This window comes from Oncorhynchus nerka, linkage group LG18, assembly GCF_034236695.1.
Source record: "Oncorhynchus nerka isolate Pitt River linkage group LG18, Oner_Uvic_2.0, whole genome shotgun sequence".
Lineage (NCBI taxonomy): Eukaryota > Metazoa > Chordata > Actinopteri > Salmoniformes > Salmonidae > Oncorhynchus > Oncorhynchus nerka.
The window spans coordinates 10,006,089-10,026,800 of record NC_088413.1 but is presented as its reverse complement, the minus strand read 5'-3'; the positions used below and the strand labels follow the sequence as shown (position 1 = coordinate 10,026,800).

The following is a 20,712-nucleotide window of genomic DNA, read 5'->3' as shown; positions in this document are numbered from 1 at the left end:
GAGGCGCTCCGCACTGCTAAAGCTAACTCTCTCTCCTCTGCTCTCATCCTTCTAGACCTATCGGCTGCCTTCGATACTGTGAACCATCAGATCCTCCTCTCCACCCTCTCCGAGTTGGGCATCTCCGGCGCGGCCCACGCTTGGATTGCGTCCTACCTGACAGGTCGCTCCTACCAGGTGGCGTGGCGAGAATCCGTCTCCACACCACGTGCTCTCACCACTGGTGTCCCCCAGGGCTCTGTTCTAGGCCCTCTCCTATTCTCGCTATACACCAAGTCACTTGGCTCTGTCATAACCTCACATGGTCTCTCCTATCATTGCTATGCAGACGACACACAATTAATCTTCTCCTTTCCCCCTTCTGATGACCAGGTGGCGAATCGCATCTCTGCATGTCTGGCAGACATATCCGTGTGGATGACGGATCACCACCTCAAGCTGAACCTCGGCAAGACGGAGCTGCTCTTCCTCCCGGGAAGCACTGCCCGTTCCATGATCTCGCCATCACGGTTGACAACTCCATTGTGTCCTCCTCCCAGAGCGCTAAGAACCTTGGCGTGATCCTGGACAACACCCTGTCGTTCTCAACTAACATCAAGGCGGTGGCCCGTTCCTGTAGGTTCATGCTCTACAACATCCGCAGAGTACGACCCTGCCTCACACAGGAAGCGGCGCAGGTCCTAATCCAGGCACTTGTCATCTCCCGTCTGGATTACTGCAACTCGCTGTTGGCTGGGCTCCCTGCCTGTGCCATTAAACCCCTACAACTCATCCAGAACGCCGCAGCCCGTCTGGTGTTCAACCTTCCCAAGTTCTCTCACGTCACCCCGCTCCTCCGCTCCCTCCACTGGCTTCCAGTTGAAGCTCGCATCCGCTACAAGACCATGGTGCTTGCCTACGGAGCTGTGGGGGAACGGCACCTCAGTACCTCCAGGCTCTGATCAGGCCCTACACCCAAACAAGGGCACTGCGTTCATCCACCTCTGGCCCGCTCGCCTCCCTACCACTGAGGAAGTACAGTTCCCGCTCAGCCCAGTCAAAACTGTTCGCTGCTCTGGCCCCCCAATGGTGGAACAAACTCCCTCACGACGCCAGGACAGCGGAGTCAATCACCACCTTCCGGAGACACCTGAAACCCCACCTCTTTAAGGAATACCTAGGATAGGATAAAGTAATCCCTCTCACCCCCCCTCCCCCTGAAAAGATTTAGATTCACTACTGTTCCACTGGAGGTCATAAGGTGAATGCACCAATTTGTAAGTCGCTCTGGATAAGAGCGTCTGCTAAATGACTTAAATGTAAATGTAAATGTTAACAGTCCATATTGTTGCTCAGTAACACACAGGCCCTACTCTACCCCCATTAACACACAGGCCCTACTCTACCCCCATTAACACACAGGCCCTACTCTACCCCCATTAACACACAGGCCCTACTCTACCCCCATTAACACACAGGCCCTACTCTACCCCCATTAACACACAGGCCCTACTCTACCCCCATTAACACACAGGCCCTACTCTACTACTCTACCCCCATTAACACACAGGCCCTACTCTACCCCCATTAACACACAGGCCCTACTCTACCCCCATTAACACACAGGCCCTACTCTACCCCCATTAACACACAGGCCCTACTCTACCCCATTAACACACAGGCCCTACTCTACCCCCATTAACACACAGGCCCTATTCTACCCCCATTAACACACAGGCCCTCCTCTACCCCCATTAACACACAGGCCCTACTCTACCCCCATTAACACACAGGCCCTATTCTACCCATATTGTTGCCATTAACACACAGGCCCTACTCTAACCCCATTAACACACAGGCCCTACTCTACCCCCATTAACACACAGGCCCTACTCTACCCCCATTAACACACAGGCCCTACTCTACCCCCATTAACACACAGGCCCTACTCTACCCCCATTAACACACAGGCCCTACTCTACCCCCATTAACACACAGGCCCTACTCTACCCCCATTAACACACAGGCCCTACTCTACCCCCATTAACACAAGGCCCTACTCTACCCCCATTAACACACAGGCCCTACTCTACCCCCATTAACACACAGGCCCTACTCTACCCCCATTAACACACAGGCCCTACTCTACCCCCATTAACACACAGGCCCTACTCTACCCCCATTAACACACAGGCCCTACTCTACCCCATATTAACACACAGGCATTTCCCATTAACACACACAGGCCCTACTCTACCCCCATTAACACACAGGCCCTACTCTACCCCCATTAACACACAAGGCCCTACTCTACCCCCATTAACACACAGGCCCTACTCTACCCCCATTAACACACAGGCCCTACTCTACCCCCATTAACACACAGGCCCTACTCTACCCCCATTAACACACAGGCCCTACTCTACCCCCATTAACACACAGGCCCTACTCTACCCCCATTAACACACAGGCCCTACTCTACCCCCATTAACACACAGGCCCTACTCTACCCCCTCATATTGTTGCTCAGTAACACACAAGCCCTATTCTAACCCCATTAACACACAGGCCCTACTCTAACCCCATTAACACACAGGCCCTACTCTACCCCATTAACACACAGGCCCTACTCTACCCCCATTAACACACAAGCCCTACTCTACCCCCATTAACACACAAGCCCTACTCTACCCCCATTAACACACAGGCCCTACTCTACCCCCATTAACACACAGGCCCTACTCTACCCCCATTAACACACAGGCCCACTCTACCCCCATTAACACACAGGCCCTACTCTACCCCCATTAACACACAGGCCCTACTCTACCCCCATTAACACACAGGCCCTACTCTACCCCCATTAACACACAGGCCCTACTCTACCCCCATTAACACACAAGCCCTACTCTACCCCCATTAACACACAAGCCCTACTCTACCCCCATTAACACACAGGCCCTCACTCTACCCCCATTAACACACAGGCCCTACTCTACCCCCATTAACACACAGGCCCTACTCTACCCCCATTAACACACAGGCCCTACTCTACCCCCATTAACACACAGGCCTCACTCTACCCCCATTAACACACAGGCCCTCACTCTACCCCCATTAACACACATGCCCTACTCTACCCCCATTAACACACAAGCCCTACTCTACCCCATATTGTGACTCATGGCATTTCCTCTGAGTGAGAGACATGAATACAGGCCCATAGGAGAGTCATCTCCAGTTGAGATGCAGTGAGACAGACGTTCACAGGCACAGTTGGGAACACTGTTCAGTCAGCGGTGAGTCACCCCCATTACCGGAAAGAGCTACGCTCAATCCCTCGTAACACACAGGCCACACACACACACAGAACACACACACACGTGTTCATTTCATCAACACAGAGAGAAGAAAATATTAGTCAACACGCCTATTTTTCAGAGGCGATATTTGACGAGACTGTAACTGACAAAATAGACCCCCAAAAACTAGAACTAAAAAGGAAAAATTATTTTAACTAAAACAAAGTAAAATATCTGACTAAAATTTGCTATTTGCAATCTGGTGACAACAAATCATTGATGCAAACAAGGCACACACACCATGGCTACCGATGATGTTACCTAATGCTACCTAGCTAGCTGCAACCTATCAGACCACTACTGATGATGCTACTTAAATGCTAGCTGGCTGCAACCTATCAGACCACTACTGATGATGCTACTTAATGCTAGCTAGCTAGCTAGCTGGCTGAAACCTATCAGACCACTACTAACGATGCTACTTAATGCTAGCTAGCTAGCTGGCTGCAACCTATCAGACCACTACTGATGATGCTACTTAATGCTAGCGGGCTGCAACCTATCAGACCACTACTGATGATGCTACTTAATGCTAGCGGGCAGCTAGCTAGCACAGCTGGCTGCAACCTATCAGACCACTACTGATGATGCTACTTAATGCTAGCTAGAGCTGGCTGCAACCTATAAGACCACTACTAATGACACTACTCCTGCCACCTACCCTCCAGTACAGCTACAGGAGGGTAGGTGGCAAGTCTCCAGACTGTGACCATTTAGTGACATTTCAAAACCCTTTGACTTGGCTGTGAAAGTTGTATTTGGAAGCCATGGTGTGTGCCTTACCACCAGGGGGGGGGCATGGTGTGAACTACCAAAAGGGGGCATGGTGTGTAACTAAAACAAAGCAAAATATGTGCCTTAGCACCGGGGGCGGGGGCATGGTGTGTGCCAACTACCAGGGGGGGGCATGGTGTGTGCCTTACCGGGGGGGGGGGCATGGTGAGTGCCTGATGATGCTACCGGGGGGGGGGGGCATGGTGTGTGCTGCAACCACCAGGGGGGCATGGTGTGATGCCTTACCAAGGGGGGGGGCATGGTGGCTGCCAACCTATCGGGGGGGGGGCATACTGATGATGCTACTTACCACCGGGGGGGGCATGGTGTGTGCCTGCAGCACCGGGGGCGGGGGCATGGTGTGTGCCTTACCACCGGGGGGTGGCATGGTGTGTGCCTATAAGACCACCGGGGGGCATGGTGTGTGCCTACCCTGCCACCAGGGGGTGGGGCATGGTGTGTGCCTTGCCACCACCAGGGGGGGCATGGTGTGTGCCTTGCCACCGGGGGGGGCATGGTGTGTGCCTTACTACCAGGGAGGGGGGCATGGTGTGTGCCTTACTACGGGGGGGGGGGGGGCATGGTGTGTGCCTTACTACGGGGGTGGGGGGGGCATGGTGTGTGCCTTACCACCGGGGGGGGGGGGGGCATGGTGTGTGCCTTACCACCAGGGGGGGGGCATGGTGTGTGCCTTACCACCAGGGGGGCATGGGTGTGCCTACCACCAGGGGGGGGCATGGTGTGTGCCTTACCACCGGGGGGCATGGTGTGTGCCTTGCCACCGGGGGGGGGGGGGCATGGTGTGTGCCTTGCCACCGGGGGGGGCATGTGTGTGCCTTACTACCAGGGGGGGGGGCATGGTGTGTGCCTTACTACCAGGGGGGGGGGCATGGTGTGTGCCTTACCACCAGGGGGGGGCATGGTGTGTGCCTTGCCACCGGGGGGGGGGGCATGGTGTGTGCCTTGCCACCAGGGGGGGCATGGTGTGTGCCACCGGGGGGCTTGCCACCAGGGGGGGCATGGTGTGTGCCCACCCACCGGGGGGGGCATGGTGTGTGCCTTACCACCGGGGGGGGGCATGGTGTGTGCCTTGCCACAGGGGGGGGGCATGGTGTGTGCCTTACCACCGGGGGGCATGGTGTGTGCCTTACCACCAGGGGGGGGGGGGGCATGGTGTGTGCCTTACCACCAGGGGGGGCATGGTGTGTGCCTTACCACCAGGGGGGCATGGTGTGTGCCTTACCACCAGGGAAGGGGGCATGGTGTGTGGGGGGGGCATGGTGTGTGCCTTACCACCAGGGGGGCATGGTGTGTGCCTTACCACCAGGGGGGCATGGTGTGTGCCTTACCACCAGGGGGGGGCATGGTGTGTGCCTTACCACCAGGGGGGGGCATGGTGTGTGCCTTACCACCAGGGGGGGGCATGGTGTGTGCCTTACCAGGGGGGGGCATGGTGTGTGCCTTACCACCGGGGGGGGGGGCATGGTGTGTGCCTTGCCACCGGGGGGGGGGGGGGGGCATGGTGTGTGCCTTGCCACCGGGGGGGGGGGGCATGGTGTGTGCCTTGCCACCACCGGGGGGGCATGGTGTGTGCCTTGCCACCGGGGGGGCATGGTGTGTGCCTTGCCAGGGGGGGGCATGGTGTGTGCCTTACCACCGGGGGGGCATGGTGTGTGCCTTACCACCAGGGGGGGCATGGTGTGTGCCTTACCACCAGGGGGGCATGGTGTGTGCCTTACCACCGGGGGGGGCATGGTGTGTGCCTTAGCACCGGGGGGGGGGCATGGTGTGTGCCTTAGCACCGGGGGGGGGGGGGGGGCATGGTGTGTGCCTTACCACCGGGGGGTGGCATGGTGTGTGCCTTACCACCGGGGGGCATGGTGTGTGCCTTGCCACCGGGGGGGGGGCATGGTGTGTGCCTTGCCACCAGGGGGGGCATGGTGTGTGCCTTGCCACCGGGGGGCATGGTGTGTGCCTTACTACCAGGGGAGGGGGGGCATGGTGTGTGCCTTACTACCGGGGGCATGGTGTGTGCCTTACTACCAGGGGGGCATGGTGTGTGCCTTACCACCAGGGGGGGCATGGTGTGTGCCTTACCACCAGGGGGGGCATGGTGTGTGCCTTACCACCAGGGGGGGGCATGGTGTGTGCCTTACCACCAGGGGGGGCATGGTGTGTGCCTTACCACCAGGGGGGGGGGCATGGGGGCGGGGGGGGGTGTGTGCCTTACTACCAGGGGAGGGGGCATGGTGTGTGCCTTACTACCAGGGGAGGGGGCATGGTGTGTGCCTTACCACCAGGGGGGGGGGCATGGTGTGTGCCTTACCACCAGGGGGGGGGGGCATGGTGTGTGCCTTGCCACAGGGGGGGGGCATGGTGTGTGCCTTGCCACCAGGGGGGGGGTGGGGGCATGGTGTGTGCCTTGCCACCAGGGGGGGCACACCATGGTGTGTGCCCACCAGGGGGGGCATGGTGTGTGCCTTACCACCGGGGGGGGGGGGGCATGGTGTGTGCCTTGCCACCAGGGGGGGGGCATGGTGTGTGCCTTACCACCGGGGGGGGGGCATGGTGTGTGCCTTGCCACCGGGGGGGTGGGGCATGGTGTGTGCCTTACCACCAGGGGAGGGGGGCATGGTGTGTGCCTTACCACCAGGGGGGGGGCATGGTGTGTGCCTTACCACCAGGGGGGCATGGTGTGTGCCTTACCACCAGGGGGGCATGGTGTGTGCCTTACCACCAGGGGGGGCATGGGGGGCATGGTGTGTGCCTTACCACCGGGGGGGGGGGCATGGTGTGTGCCTTACCACCGGGGGGGGGGCATGGTGTGTGCCTTACCACCGGGGGGCATGGTGTGTGCCTTACCACCAGGGGGGGCATGGTGTGTGCCTTACCACCAGGGGGGCATGGTGTGTGCCTTACCACCGGGGGGGGGGGCATGGTGTGTGCCTTACTACCAGGGGGGGGGGCATGGTGTGTGCCTTACCACCGGGGGGGGGGCATGGTGTGTGCCTTACCACCGGGGGGGGGGCATGGTGTGTGCCTTACCACAGGGGGGGCGGGGGCATGGTGTGTGCCTTGCCACCGGGGGGTGGGGCATGGTGTGTGCCTTGCCACCGGGGGGTGGGGCATGGTGTGTGCCTTGCCACCAGGGGGGCATGGTGTGTGCCTTACCACCGGGGGGGGCATGGTGTGTGCCTTACCACCAGGGGGGGGGCATGGTGTGTGCCTTACCACCGGGGGGGGGCATGGTGTGTGCCTTACCACCAGGGGGGGCATGGTGTGTGCCTTACCACCAGGGGGGGGGGCATGGTGTGTGCCTTACCACCAGGGGAGGGGGGGCATGGTGTGTGCCTTACCACCAGGGGGGCATGGTGTGTGCCTTACCACCGGGGGGGGGGGGGCATGGTGTGTGCCTTACCACCGGGGGGGGGGGGGGGCATGGTGTGTGCCTTACCACCAGGGGGGGGGCATGGTGTGTGCCTTACCACCGGGGGCGGGGGGCATGGTGTGTGCCTTACCACCGGGGGGCATGGTGTGTGCCTTGCCACCGGGGGGGGGGGCATGGTGTGTGCCTTGCCACCAGGGGGGGGGCATGGTGTGTGCCTTACTACCAGGGGAGGGGGGCATGGTGTGTGCCTTACCACCGGGGGGGCATGGTGTGTGCCTTACCACCGGGGGGGGGGGGCATGGTGTGTGCCTTACCACCAGGGGGGGGGCATGGTGTGTGCCTTACCACCGGGGGGGCATGGTGTGTGCCTTACCACCAGGGGGGGGGGCATGGTGTGTGCCTTGCCACCGGGGGGGGGGGGGCATGGTGTGTGCCTTACCACCGGGGGGGGGCATGGTGTGTGCCTTGCCACCGGGGGGGGGGCATGGTGTGTGCCTTACCACCGGGGGGGGGGGGGCATGGTGTGTGCCTTACCACCGGGGGGGGGCATGGTGTGTGCCTTACCACCGGGGGCATGGGTGTGCCTTACCACCGGGGGGGGGGGTGTGTGCCTTACCACCAGGGGGGCATGGTGTGTGCCTTACCACCAGGGGGGGGGGCATGGTGTGTGCCTTACCACCAGGGGGGGGCATGGTGTGTGCCTTACCACCAGGGGGGGCATGGTGTGTGCCTTACCACCAGGGGGGCATGGTGTGTGCCTTACCACCAGGGGGGCATGGTGTGTGCCTTACCACCAGGGGGGGGGCCATGGTGTGTGCCTTGCCACCGGGGAGAGCCATGGTGTGTGCCTTACCACCGGGGGGGGCATGGTGTGTGCCTTACTACCAGGGGGGCATGGTGTGTGCCTTACCACCGGGGGGGCAAGGTGTGTGCCTTACCACCGGGGGGGGCATGGTGTGTGCCTTACCACCGGGGGCATGGTGTGTGCCTTACCACCGGGGGGGCATGGTGTGTGCCTTACCACCGGGGGGGCATGGTGTGTGCCTTACCACCGGGGGGGGCATGGTGTGTGCCTTACCACCGGGGGGCATGGTGTGTGCCTTACCACCGGGGGGGGGGGCATGGTGTGTGCCTTACCACCGGGGGGGAATAGACTGAATCATGATGGTCTAGTCTACTGAGACGTTACAGAACAGAGAGAATAGGAGACAGAGTCCTCAGTAAGTCAGCTTCTGACAGAACGCTTTAAACAGTCACAGCCCCTGAGTGACACACACACAACGTGATTGCTAACAGGAAACAGCTGGATCGCAGGCTGCAGACACACACACCCACGGTCACACCCACAGGATGCAGGCAGGCAGCTGCCACTGAGCAGACAGTTTTACAGGCAATAACACCCTCAGCATCTGCACCAGTCCATTTCAACTCCTGCTTCAGACTAGCACACACACACAAATGAATAATGAGGGAGAAAGTTAGACGCACAAATATCATAACCCCCTCAAGACATGCTAACCTCTCTCCATTACAATAACCAGGGAGGTTAGCATTTTATATCATAACCCCCCACAAGACAAGCTAACCTCTCTCCATTACAATAACCAGGGAGGTTAGCATTTTATATCATAACCCCCCTCAAGACAAGCTAACCTCTCTCCATTACAATAACCAGGGAGGTTAGCATTTTATATCATAACCCCCCCCAAGACATGCTAACCTCTCACCATTACAATAACCAGGGAGGTTAGCATTTTATATCATAAACCCCCTCAAGACATGCTAACCTCTCACCATGACAATAACCAGGGAGGTTAGCATTTTATATCATAAACAAGACATGCTAACCTCTCACCATTACAATTACCAGAGAGGTTAGCATTTTATATCATAAACCCCCTCAAGACATGCTAACCTCTCACCATTACAATTACCAGAGAGGTTAGCATTTTATATCATAAACCCCCTCAAGACATGCTAACCTCTCTCCATTACAATAACCAGGGAGGTTAGCATTTTATATCATAACCCCTCCAAGACATGCTAACCTCCCACCATTACAATAACCAGAGAGGTTAGCATTTTGTTTCATAAACCCCCTCAAGACATGCTAACCTCTCACCATTACAATAACCAGGGAGGTTAGCATTTTATATCATAACCCCCCCCCCAAGACATGCTAACCTCTCACCATTACAATAACCAGGGAGGTTAGCATGTCTTGGAGGAGGTTATGATATATACAATGCTAACCTCCTTGTCCACATAATTCCAGAGACCACCATGTATGTTATTAATGAATCAATCAATACAAAATCAATGACTGTGTTTACCAATCTAACGACATAACAACATCATGTCAGTCATTTATTTAAATGGTAAATCTCTATTGATAAACTGGGTGAATCAAGATGTAGCCTGGCTCCATCCACAATACAGGGGAATAGATATTCAACAGGAGTGGATGTGTTGAGGTATTGAGCTTGTTGGGGCTCATTTCATTGGGTTACAGTTGAGTTATTGAGCTTGTTGGGGCTCATTTCATTGGGTTACAGTTGAGTTATTGAGCTTGTTGGGCTCATTTCATTGGGTTACAGTTGAGTTATTGAGCTTGTTGTGGCTCATTTCATTGGGTTACAGATGGAACACTGTTTCCCTCTTCCATTTAGGATATATTGTATTGGCAAACTGCTAAGAGAACATACAGTATCATTTGAATTGTACCGATCAACATTGGCATAGTTCTAGCTTCTTTTATTAAAAAAAGGGTGCACTGTCTCTTTAACCAGTAATGACATCATTCGTGAGGCAAGGAGGGGACGGCCCAGGAGTCAGTCAGCTGACCCAATAGATCATCTTTGGGAGAGACGCGAGACAGACTGAATAGGAGAATGAATACTGTTTTTTGGGTGGCAATCAGTTTTGAAAATAAAATCTGAAATATTTCGCAAAACAAAGTACTAGGAGTAGTGAATTGATGTTAGCTTTAGCTGTTAGCTAGCAAGGAAGCTACTGGTATCTTCTAGCATTGTCAAGTTATTCTAGCCTGTATGGACATTGTATTTATTTATCTGTAATTTATATTTACTCTTTATTTAACTAGGCAAGTCAGTTAAGAACAAATTCTTATTAAATATGACAGCCTAGGACCAGTGGGTTAACTGCGACAGATTTTTACCTTGTTAGCTCGGGGATACTGGCCCAACCCTCTAGCCACTAGGCTCCCCCTCTAGCCACTAGGCTCCCCGCTGCCCAGTGTGAAGAGTAATTCACAGTTTCAACATTTCTACATTCCATGTCATATGATTCAAGTATGTTAACTTCTGTGCAGTGAGTCAGTGGAGTAGACATGATGCAGCCCAGACTCCCAAGGCTAGCAGTGAGGAGTAGACATGATGCAGCCCAGACTCCCAGGCTAGCAGTGGAGTAGACATGATGCAGCCCAGACTCCCAAGCTAGCAGTGGAGTAGACATGATGCAGCCCAGACTCCCAAGCTAGCAGTGGAGTAGACATGATGCAGCCCAGACTCCCAGGCTAGCAGTGAGTCAGTGGAGTAGACATGATGCAGCCCAGACTCCCAGGCTAGCAGTGAGTCAGCAGAGTAGACATGATGCAGCCCAGACTCCCAGGCTAGCAGTGAGTCAGCAGAGTAGACATGATGCAGCCCAGACTCCCAGGCTAGCAGTGAGTCAGCAGAGTAGACATGATGCAGCCCAGACTCCCAGGCTAGCAGTGAGTCAGAGGAGTAGACATGATGCAGCCCAGACTCCCAGGCTAGCAGTGGAGTAGACATGATGCAGCCCAGACTCCCAGGCTAGCAGAGGAGTAGACATGATGCAGCCCAGACTCCCAGGCTAGCAGTGAGTCAGCAGAGTAGACATGATGCAGCCCAGACTCCCAGGCTAGCAGTGAGTCAGAGGAGTAGACATGATGCAGCCCAGACTCCCAGGCAAGCAGTGAGTCAGAGGACTCCCAGGCTAGCAGGAGGGAGGCAGGCAATAGACATGCAGAGACTGCTAGCATGATGCAGCCCAGACTCCCAGGCTAGCAGAGGAGTAGACATGATGCAGCCCAGACTCCCAGGCTAGCAGAGGAGTAGACATGATGCAGCCCAGACTCCCAGGCTAGCAGTGAGTCAGAGGAGTAGACATGATGCAGCCCAGACTCCCAGGCTAGCAGTGGAGTAGACATGATGCAGCCCAGACTCCCAGGCTAGCAGAGGAGTAGACATGATGCAGCCCAGACTCCCAGGCTAGCAGTGGAGTAGACATGATGCAGCCCAGACTCCCAGGCTAGCAGAGGAGTAGACATGATGCAGCCCAGACTCCCAGGCTAGCAGTGAGTCAGTGGAGTAGACATGATGCAGCCCAGACTCTCAGGCTAGCAGTGAGTCAGTGGAGTAGACATGATGCAGCCCAGACTCCCAGGCTAGCAGTGAGTCAGAGGAGTAGACATGATGCAGCCCAGACTCCCAGGCTAGCAGTGAGTCAGTGGAGTAGACATGATGCAGCCCAGACTCCCAGGCTAGCAGTGGAGTAGACATGATGCAGCCCAGACTCCCAGGCTAGCAGTGGAGTAGACATGATGCAGCCCAGACTCCCAGTCTAGCAGAGGAGTAGACATGATGCAGCCCAGACTCCCAGGCTAGCAGAGGAGTAGACATGATGCAGCCCAGACTCCCAGGCTAGCAGTGAGTCAGTGGAGTAGACATGATGCAGCCCAGATTCCCAGGCTAGCAGAGGAGTAGACATGATGCAGCCCAGACTCCCAGGCTAGCAGTGAGTCAGTGGAGTAGACATGATGCAGTCCAGACTTCCAGGCTAGCAGTGAGTCAGTGGAGTAGACATGATGCAGTCCAGACTCCCAGGCTAGCAGTGAGTTAGTGGAGCTAACATGATGCAACCCAGACTCCCAGGCTAGCAGTGGAGTAGACATGATGCAGCCCAGACTCCCAGGCTAGCAGTGAGTCAGAGGAGTAGACATGATGCAGCCCAGACTCCCAGGCTAGCAGTGAGTTAGTGGAGCTAACATGATGCAGCCCAGACTCCCAGGCTAGCAGTGGAGTAGACATGATGCAGCCCAGACTCCCAGGCTAGCAGTGAGTCAGTAGAGTAGACATGATGCAGTCCAGACTCCCAGGCTAGCAGTGAGTTAGTGGAGCTAACATGATGCAACCCAGACTCCCAGGCTAGCAGTGAGTTAGTGGAGCTAACATGATGCAGCCCAGACTCCCAGGCTAGCAGTGGAGTAGACATGATGCAGCTCAGACTCCCAGGCTAGCAGTGAGTTAGTGGAGCTAACATGATGCAGCCCAGACTCCCAGGCTAGCAGTGAGTTAGTGGAGCTAACATGATGCAGCCTAGACTCCCAGGCTAGCAGAGGAGTAGACATGATGCAGCCCAGACTCCCAGACTAGCAGTGGAGTAGACATGATGCAGCCCAGACTCCCAGGTTAGCAGTGAGTCAGTGGAGAAGACATGATGCAGCCCAGACTCCCAGGCTAGACTCCCAGGCTAGCAGTGAGTCAGAGGAGTAGACATGATGCAGCCCAGACTCCCAGGCTAGCAGTGAGTCAGAGGAGTAGACATGATACAGCCCAGACTCCCAGGCTAGCAGTGGAGCAGACAGGGTGGTCTATAATAGCAGACCCCCAGACACCCTAGACCCCCCACCCCCCCACCCTAGGCACCGAGACCCCTTACACACACACCTAGACCTCACTCCCCCACACACCTCCCTAAAACTCCCACCCACAGCCCCCTAAGACTCCCCCAAGACTCCCACTACACACCCCATCTCCCCACCTCTTGATTTCAAATCTATGTATTTTCCTGGACCACCATTCCTGCCCTCCTCAGAAACCAGCACCCTCCACACACACAGCCCAGAGGAATGTACCTGACAGTTTCTCTCTCACCATGAGGTCATATCTGTAAACACTAGAGGAGCTGTTGGAGCACGATATCATGACTCTCTCTCTCTCTGTGTGTGTGTGTGTGTGTGTGTGTGTGTGTGTGTGTGTGTGTGTGTGTGTGTGTGTGTGTGTGTGTGTGTGTGTGTGTGTGTGGATCTCACCTTGTCACCCTCCTCTCCACAGGCATGGTCAGGATGGCTTCTCCCCCCTACGGCTCCTAGACACAGAGATACCATCATTACTACAGACCCTGGTTCAAATCCAGGCTGGATCACAACCGGCTGTGATTGGGAATCACATAGGGCGGCGCACAATTGGCCCGGTGTCGGGTTTGGCCGTCACAGTAAATAAGAATTTGTTATTAACTGACTTGCCTAGTTAAATAAAATAAAATATAAACAGTGGTAGACTGGCCCCTATGGCCCCTAGACACAGAGATACCATTATAAACAGTGGTAGACTGGCCCCTAGACACAGAGATACCATTATAAACAGTGGTAGACTGGCCCCTAGACACAGAGATACCATTATAAACAGTGGTAGACTGGCCCTATGGCCCCTAGACACAGAGATACCATTATAAACAGTGGTAGACTGGCCCCTAGACACAGAGATACCATTATAAACAGTGGTAGACTGGCCCTATGGCCCCTAGACACAGAGATACCATTATAAACAGTGGTAGACTGGCCCCTAGACACAGAGATACCATTATAAACAGTGGTAGACTGGCCCCTAGACACAGATATACCATTATAAACAGTGGTAGACTGGCCCCTAGACACAGAGATACCATTATAAACAGTGGTAGACTGGCCCCTAGACACAGAGATACCATTATTAACAGTGGTAGACTGGCCCCTATGGCCCCTAGACACAGAGATACCATTATAAACAGTGGTAGACTGGCCCCTAGACACAGAGATACCATTATAAACAGTGGTAGACTGGCCCCTAGACACAGAGATACCATTATAAACAGTGGTAGACTGGCCCCTAGACACAGAGATACCATTATAAACAGCGGTAGACTGGCCCCTAGACACAGAGACACCATTATTAACAGTGGTAGACTGGCCCTATGGCCCCTAGACACAGAGACACCATTATTAACAGTGGTAGACTGGCCCCTAAACACAGAGATACCATTATAAACAGTGGTAGACTGGCCCCTAGACACAGAGATACCATTATAAACAGTGGTAGACTGGCCCTATGGCCCCTAGACACAGAGATACCATTATAAACAGTGGTAGACTGGCCCCTAGACACAGAGATACCATTATAAACAGTGGTAGACTGGCCCCTAGACACAGAGATACCATTATAAACAGTGGTAGACTGGCCCCTAGACAGAGATACCATTATAAACAGAGATACACATTACCATTATAAACAGTGGTAGACTGGCCCCTAGACACAGAGATACCATTATTAACAGTGGTAGACTGGCCCCTATGGCCCCTAGACACAGAGATACCATTATAAACAGTGGTAGACTGGCCCCTAGACACAGAGATACCATTATAAACAGTGGTAGACTGGCCCCTAGACACAGAGATACCATTATTAACAGTGGTAGACTGGCCCCTAGACACAGAGATACCATTATAAACAGTGGTAGACTGGCCCCTAGACACAGAGATACCATTATAAACAGTGGTAGACTGGCCCCTAGACACAGAGATACCATTATAAACAGTGGTAGACTGGCCCCTAGACACAGAGATACCATTATAAACAGTGGTAGACTGGCCCCTAGACACAGAGATACCATTATAAACAGTGGTAGACTGGCCCCTAGACACAGAGATACCATTATTAACAGTGGTAGACTGGCCCCTAGACACAGAGATACCATTATAAACAGTGGTAGACTGGCCCTAGACACAGAGATACCATTATTAACAGTGGTAGACTGGACACCCTAAACAGTGGTAGACTGGCCCCTAGACACAGAGATACCATTATTAACAGTGGTAGACTGGCCCCTAGACACAGAGATACCATTATTAACAGTGGTAGACTGGCCCCTAGACACAGAGATACCATTATAAACAGTGGTAGACTGGCCCCTAGACACAGAGATACCATTATTAACAGTGGTAGACTGGCCCCTAGACACAGAGATACCATTATAAACAGTGGTAGACTGGCCCTATGGCCCCTAGACACAGAGATACCATTATAAACAGTGGTAGACTGGCCCCTAGACACAGAGATACCATTATAAACAGTGGTAGACTGGCCCCTAGACACAGAGATACCATTATAAACAGTGGTAGACTGGCCCTATGGCCCCTAGACACAGAGATACCATTATAAACAGTGGTAGACTGGCCCCTAGACACAGAGATACCATTATAAACAGTGGTAGACTGGCCCTATGGCCCCTAGACACAGAGATACCATTATAAACAGTGGTAGACTGGCCCCTAGACACAGAGATACCATTATTAACAGTGGTAGACTGGCCCCTATGGCCCCTAGACACAGAGATACCATTATAAACAGTGGTAGACTGGCCCTATGGCCCCTAGACACAGAGATACCATTATTAACAGTGGTAGACTGGCTCCTAGACACAGATATACCATTATTAACAGTGGTAGACTGGCCCTATGGCCCCTAGACACAGAGATACCATTATTAACAGTGGTAGACTGGCCCCTAGACACAGAGATACCATTATTAAGAGTGGTAAACAGGCCCCTATGGCCCCTAGACACAGAGATACCATTATTAACAGTGGTAGACTGGCCCCTATGGCCCCTAGACACAGAGACACCATTATTAACAGTGGTAGACTGGCTCCTAGACACAGAGACACCATTATTAACAGTGGTAGACTGGCCCCTAGATACAGAGATACCATTATTAACAGTGGTAGACTGGCCCCTAGATACAGAGATACCATTATTAACAGTGGTAGACTGGCTCCTAGACACAGAGATACCATTATTAACAGTGGTAGACTGGCCCCTAGATACAGAGATACCATTATTAACAGTGGTAGACTGGCCCCTAAACACAGAGATACCATTATTAACAGTGGTAGACTGGCCCCTAGATACAGAGATACCATTATTAACAGCAGTATACTGGCCCCTAGACACAGAGATACCATTATTAACAGTGGTAGACTGGCCCCTAGACACAGAGATACCATTATTAACAGTGGTAGACTGGCTCCTAGACACAGAGACACCATTATTAACAGTGGTAGACTGGCTCCTAGACACAGAGACACCATTATTAACAGTGGTAGACTGGCCCCTATGGCCCCTAGACACAGAGATACCATTATTAACAGTGGTAGACTGGCTCCTAGACACAGAGACACCATTATTAACAGTGGTAGACTGGCCCCTAGACACAGAGATACCATTAGTAACAGTGGTAGACTGGCCCCTATGGCCCCTAGACACAGAGATACCATTATTAAGAGTGGTAAACTGGCCCCTATGGCCCCTAGACACAGAGATACCATTATTAACAGTGGTAGACTGGCCCCTATGGCCCCTAGACACAGAGATACCATTATTAACAGTGGTAGACTGGCCCCTAGACACAGAGATACCATTATTAACAGTGGTAGACTGGCCCCTAGACACAGAGATACCATTATTAACAGTGGTAGACTGGCCCCTAGACACAGAGATACCATTAGTAACAGTGGTAGACTGGCCCCTATGGCCCCTAGACACAGAGATACCATTATTAAGAGTGGTAAACTGGCCCCTATGGCCCCTAGACACAGAGATACCATTATTAACAGTGGTAGACTGGCCCCTAGACACAGAGATACCATTATTAACAGTGGTAGACTGGCTCCTAGACACAGAGACACCATTAGTAACAGTGGTAGACTGGCCCCTATGGCCCCTAGACACAGAGATACCATTATTAAGAGTGGTAAACTGGCCCCTATGGCCCCTAGACACAGAGATACCATTATTAACAGTGGTAGACTGGCCCCTAGACACAGAGACAACATTATTAACCTACAGGGGAGTATTGGCTGTATGCTACTATATGATACTAAGGCTATATAGACTAGATGATAATAAGGCTATATAGACTAGATGATACTAAGGCTATATATAGACTACATGATACTAAGGCTATATATAGACTACATGATACTAAGGCTATATATAGACTACATGATACTAAGGCTATATATAGACTACATGATACTAAGGCTATATAGACTAGATGATAATAAGGCTATATAGACTAGATGATACTAAGGCTATATATAGACTACATGATACTAAGGCTATATAGACTACATCAGGGGTGTCAAAGTCAAATGGACGGAGGGCCAAATAAAAAAATCAGCTACAAGACTGGGCCGGACTGACACAGAATGTTCATTGAAAATTTTTTAAATGGCGCATATACACTAGTGAACCTAATTGAACCTAGACTGAAAACCTAACAAATATATTACAATATGATCAGATAAATAAAGCAATATTTTCTTATGGCTCTGTCAGTAATCTTTAATTTTCAACAGACACAAAAGACAAATTTCCTTTATATAAATATCCCCATAACATGAACATTAAATGAAAGAAACATGTATTCAAGGCACCATCAGTAGACTATATTTTCTATTTTAGCAAAAGTGGGCTAAATTTACTTCAAAGAAAAAAACAATAATAGCAATTTTCTATCATCCACTCAACTGAAATATTTTTAAAATATAATTGGATTGAAATACAAAAAATAAAGTGCAAAAATCTATTAATACAAAAACAACATTTGTTTAAGGAGAAGTAACATGCAGTGAAAACAAATATTAAATTTTAACTTTTAAACTTGAACTGGTAAAAACTCTAAATATGTGATTAACACAGTAATGTTCACTTGTTTGAGGTTGAGGTGATACTTGGTGGTGTCCCATCTTTTCCACAAGTTCATCAATGTAGGGGTAAGGCTCTGAGACTGAAGAAATCCTCAGATTATTGAGTGGAGGTGTTCAGCAGTAGAGATACATTCTGTGTGATGTTTTGTTCAGGTTCATCAAAGAAAACAGTTGTTACACAGGTATGACTGCTGCCAAACATAGACACAGACGTTTGAGCAGCCTGGATGCGCAGCTGGGGCATTGTGCCGGGAGATAACGGGCGAACTCCGCAGCACCCACTGCCATGCATATTTTGCCCTCAGTGCATCATTGCATTGGAGGTCAATCAACTCCATTTGGAGGTTTGGTGGTGAGCTTTCCACGTCAACAGCAAATGGGTTACCGAGCAGTTCCAACCTGCTTTTTGTGCTTCAAAGTCAGCAAATCGGCGTCGAAAGTCAGCGGCAAGCATACCTATTTTATCAGCCAACTGTGTGCTCTTGGCGCACTGGTAGAGAGCTTCTCTTTCATGGTCTGGCAGCTGGGAAAGTGGCTCAAATTTTCTTTCCGCATCTGCGTCTCCCACAGAGTCAGTTTGGTTTTAAATGCCTTCACTGTACTGTACATATCAGAGATGACACGATCCAGACCCTGCAGCTGCAAGTTTATTGCATTCAGATGACTCATTAATGTCAGTGGCTAAAAGCCATTTCACACAGAAACATTTCGTCTCGGAGTTGTGTTGTGTCTTTCCCTTTGCTGTCCAAGAACAGACAAATCTCCTAACGAAGCTCGAAACATCTTTGAAGCACCTTTCCCTGGCTTAGCCATCGCACCTCTGTGTGATAAGGCAAATCACCATGCTCCGTTTCTAACTCCGTCAGAAATGCCTTGAACTGGCGGTGATTCAAACCTTTGGCTCTGATAAAGTTAACTGTGCGCGTGATGATGCTCATTACATGCTCCATTTTCAAGGCTTTACCGCTATGGCCGCTTCCTGGTGTATGATACAATGATAAGCTGTCAGCTCACCTGTCGCGTTTTCCTCTTGCATCTTTTCCCGTATCTTCGCCACCAGTCCGCTCCTGTGTCCACACATACAGCAGGTGCTCCGTCGGTTGTCAAACCCACGAGTTTTTCCCAAGGCAGCTCCATCTCATTTACACATCTTGACACCTCTTCATACAAATCATGCCCCGTAGTTGTGCCATGCATAGGACGTAAAGCCAAAAACTCCTCTGTCACGCTTAGGTTGGAGTCCACTCCGCGGATGAAAATTGACAACTGGGCAATGTCAGAAATGTCGGTGCTCTCATCCACAGCCAAGGAATATGCAATAAAATCTTTTCCCTTTTTCACAAGCTGCTCTTTTAGATTGATGGACAACTGGTCTACTCTCTCGGCAATGGTGTTTCTGCTCAGACTCACATTTAAAAAGAGTTGCCTTTTTTCTGGGCAAACTTCATGTCACAAACTTTAATCATGCAGTTTTTGATGAAATCCCCCTCCGTAAATGGCCGGGCTGATTTAGCGATCTCTTCTGCCAAAATAAAACTGGCCTTGACAGCAGCCTGGCCTTGTGATTTGGCTTTTGAACAGAGCCTGTCGAGATTTGAGGCCTCGTTTTAATTCCTCTGCCTTTTGTAGCCTTTGTTCCATGTCCATATTCTTGTTTTTGTACCGCGTGTTTCGTTTCATAATGTCGTCTCAGATTATACTCTTTCATGTACCGCCACACTTTCTCCACACAGAAGACACACAGGTTTTCCAGCTACCTTCGTGAACATATACTCCGACTCCCACCTTGTTTGAAACCCCGGTTCTCAGTATCCACCTTCCGTTTTGCCATTTTTGATGGGTATCTGAAAGTTAATTTTACTGTGATGCTGATGACTGCTGTGCCAATAAATATTGAAATGAAGCAGCCTACTGCTAAGCGTCACCTTTGCATTGTGGGAAATGTAGTATTGGTGCGTGTAAAAGATCTGTGGCTGCCGGCTTGCTAGGGCGGTTCTAATAATAAATCAAGATCATCCCACGGGATACTAAAAAACCTTAGACCGGATGATACGGGCCTTGACTCTGACATATGTGGACTACATGATACTACGGTTATATATAGACTAGATGATACTAAGGCTATATAGACTACATGATACTAAGGCTATATATAGACTACATGATACTAAGGCTATATAGACTACATGATACTAAGGCTATATAGACTACATGATACTAAGACTATATATATATAGACTACATGATACTAAGGCTATATAGACTACATGATACTAAGGCTATATAGACTACATGATACTAAGGCTATATAGACTACATGATACTAAGGCTATATAGACTACATGATACTAAGGCTATATAGACTACATGATACTAAGGCTATATAGACTACATGATACTAAGGCTATATATAGACTACAT

At 51.8% G+C, this 20,712-nt stretch overlaps 1 protein-coding gene across 1 annotated transcript in view; it reads right to left on the bottom strand.

Moving 5' to 3' along the window:
- The window catches only part of LOC115116000 (E3 ubiquitin-protein ligase RNF38-like), an 84,191-nt gene that overhangs the window by 26,477 nt on the left and 37,002 nt on the right, over nt 1-20,712 (bottom strand). The window contains 1 exon segment of the mRNA XM_065003490.1: nt 13,580-13,635. Within this exon segment, the coding sequence (XP_064859562.1) occupies nt 13,580-13,635 (56 nt within the window).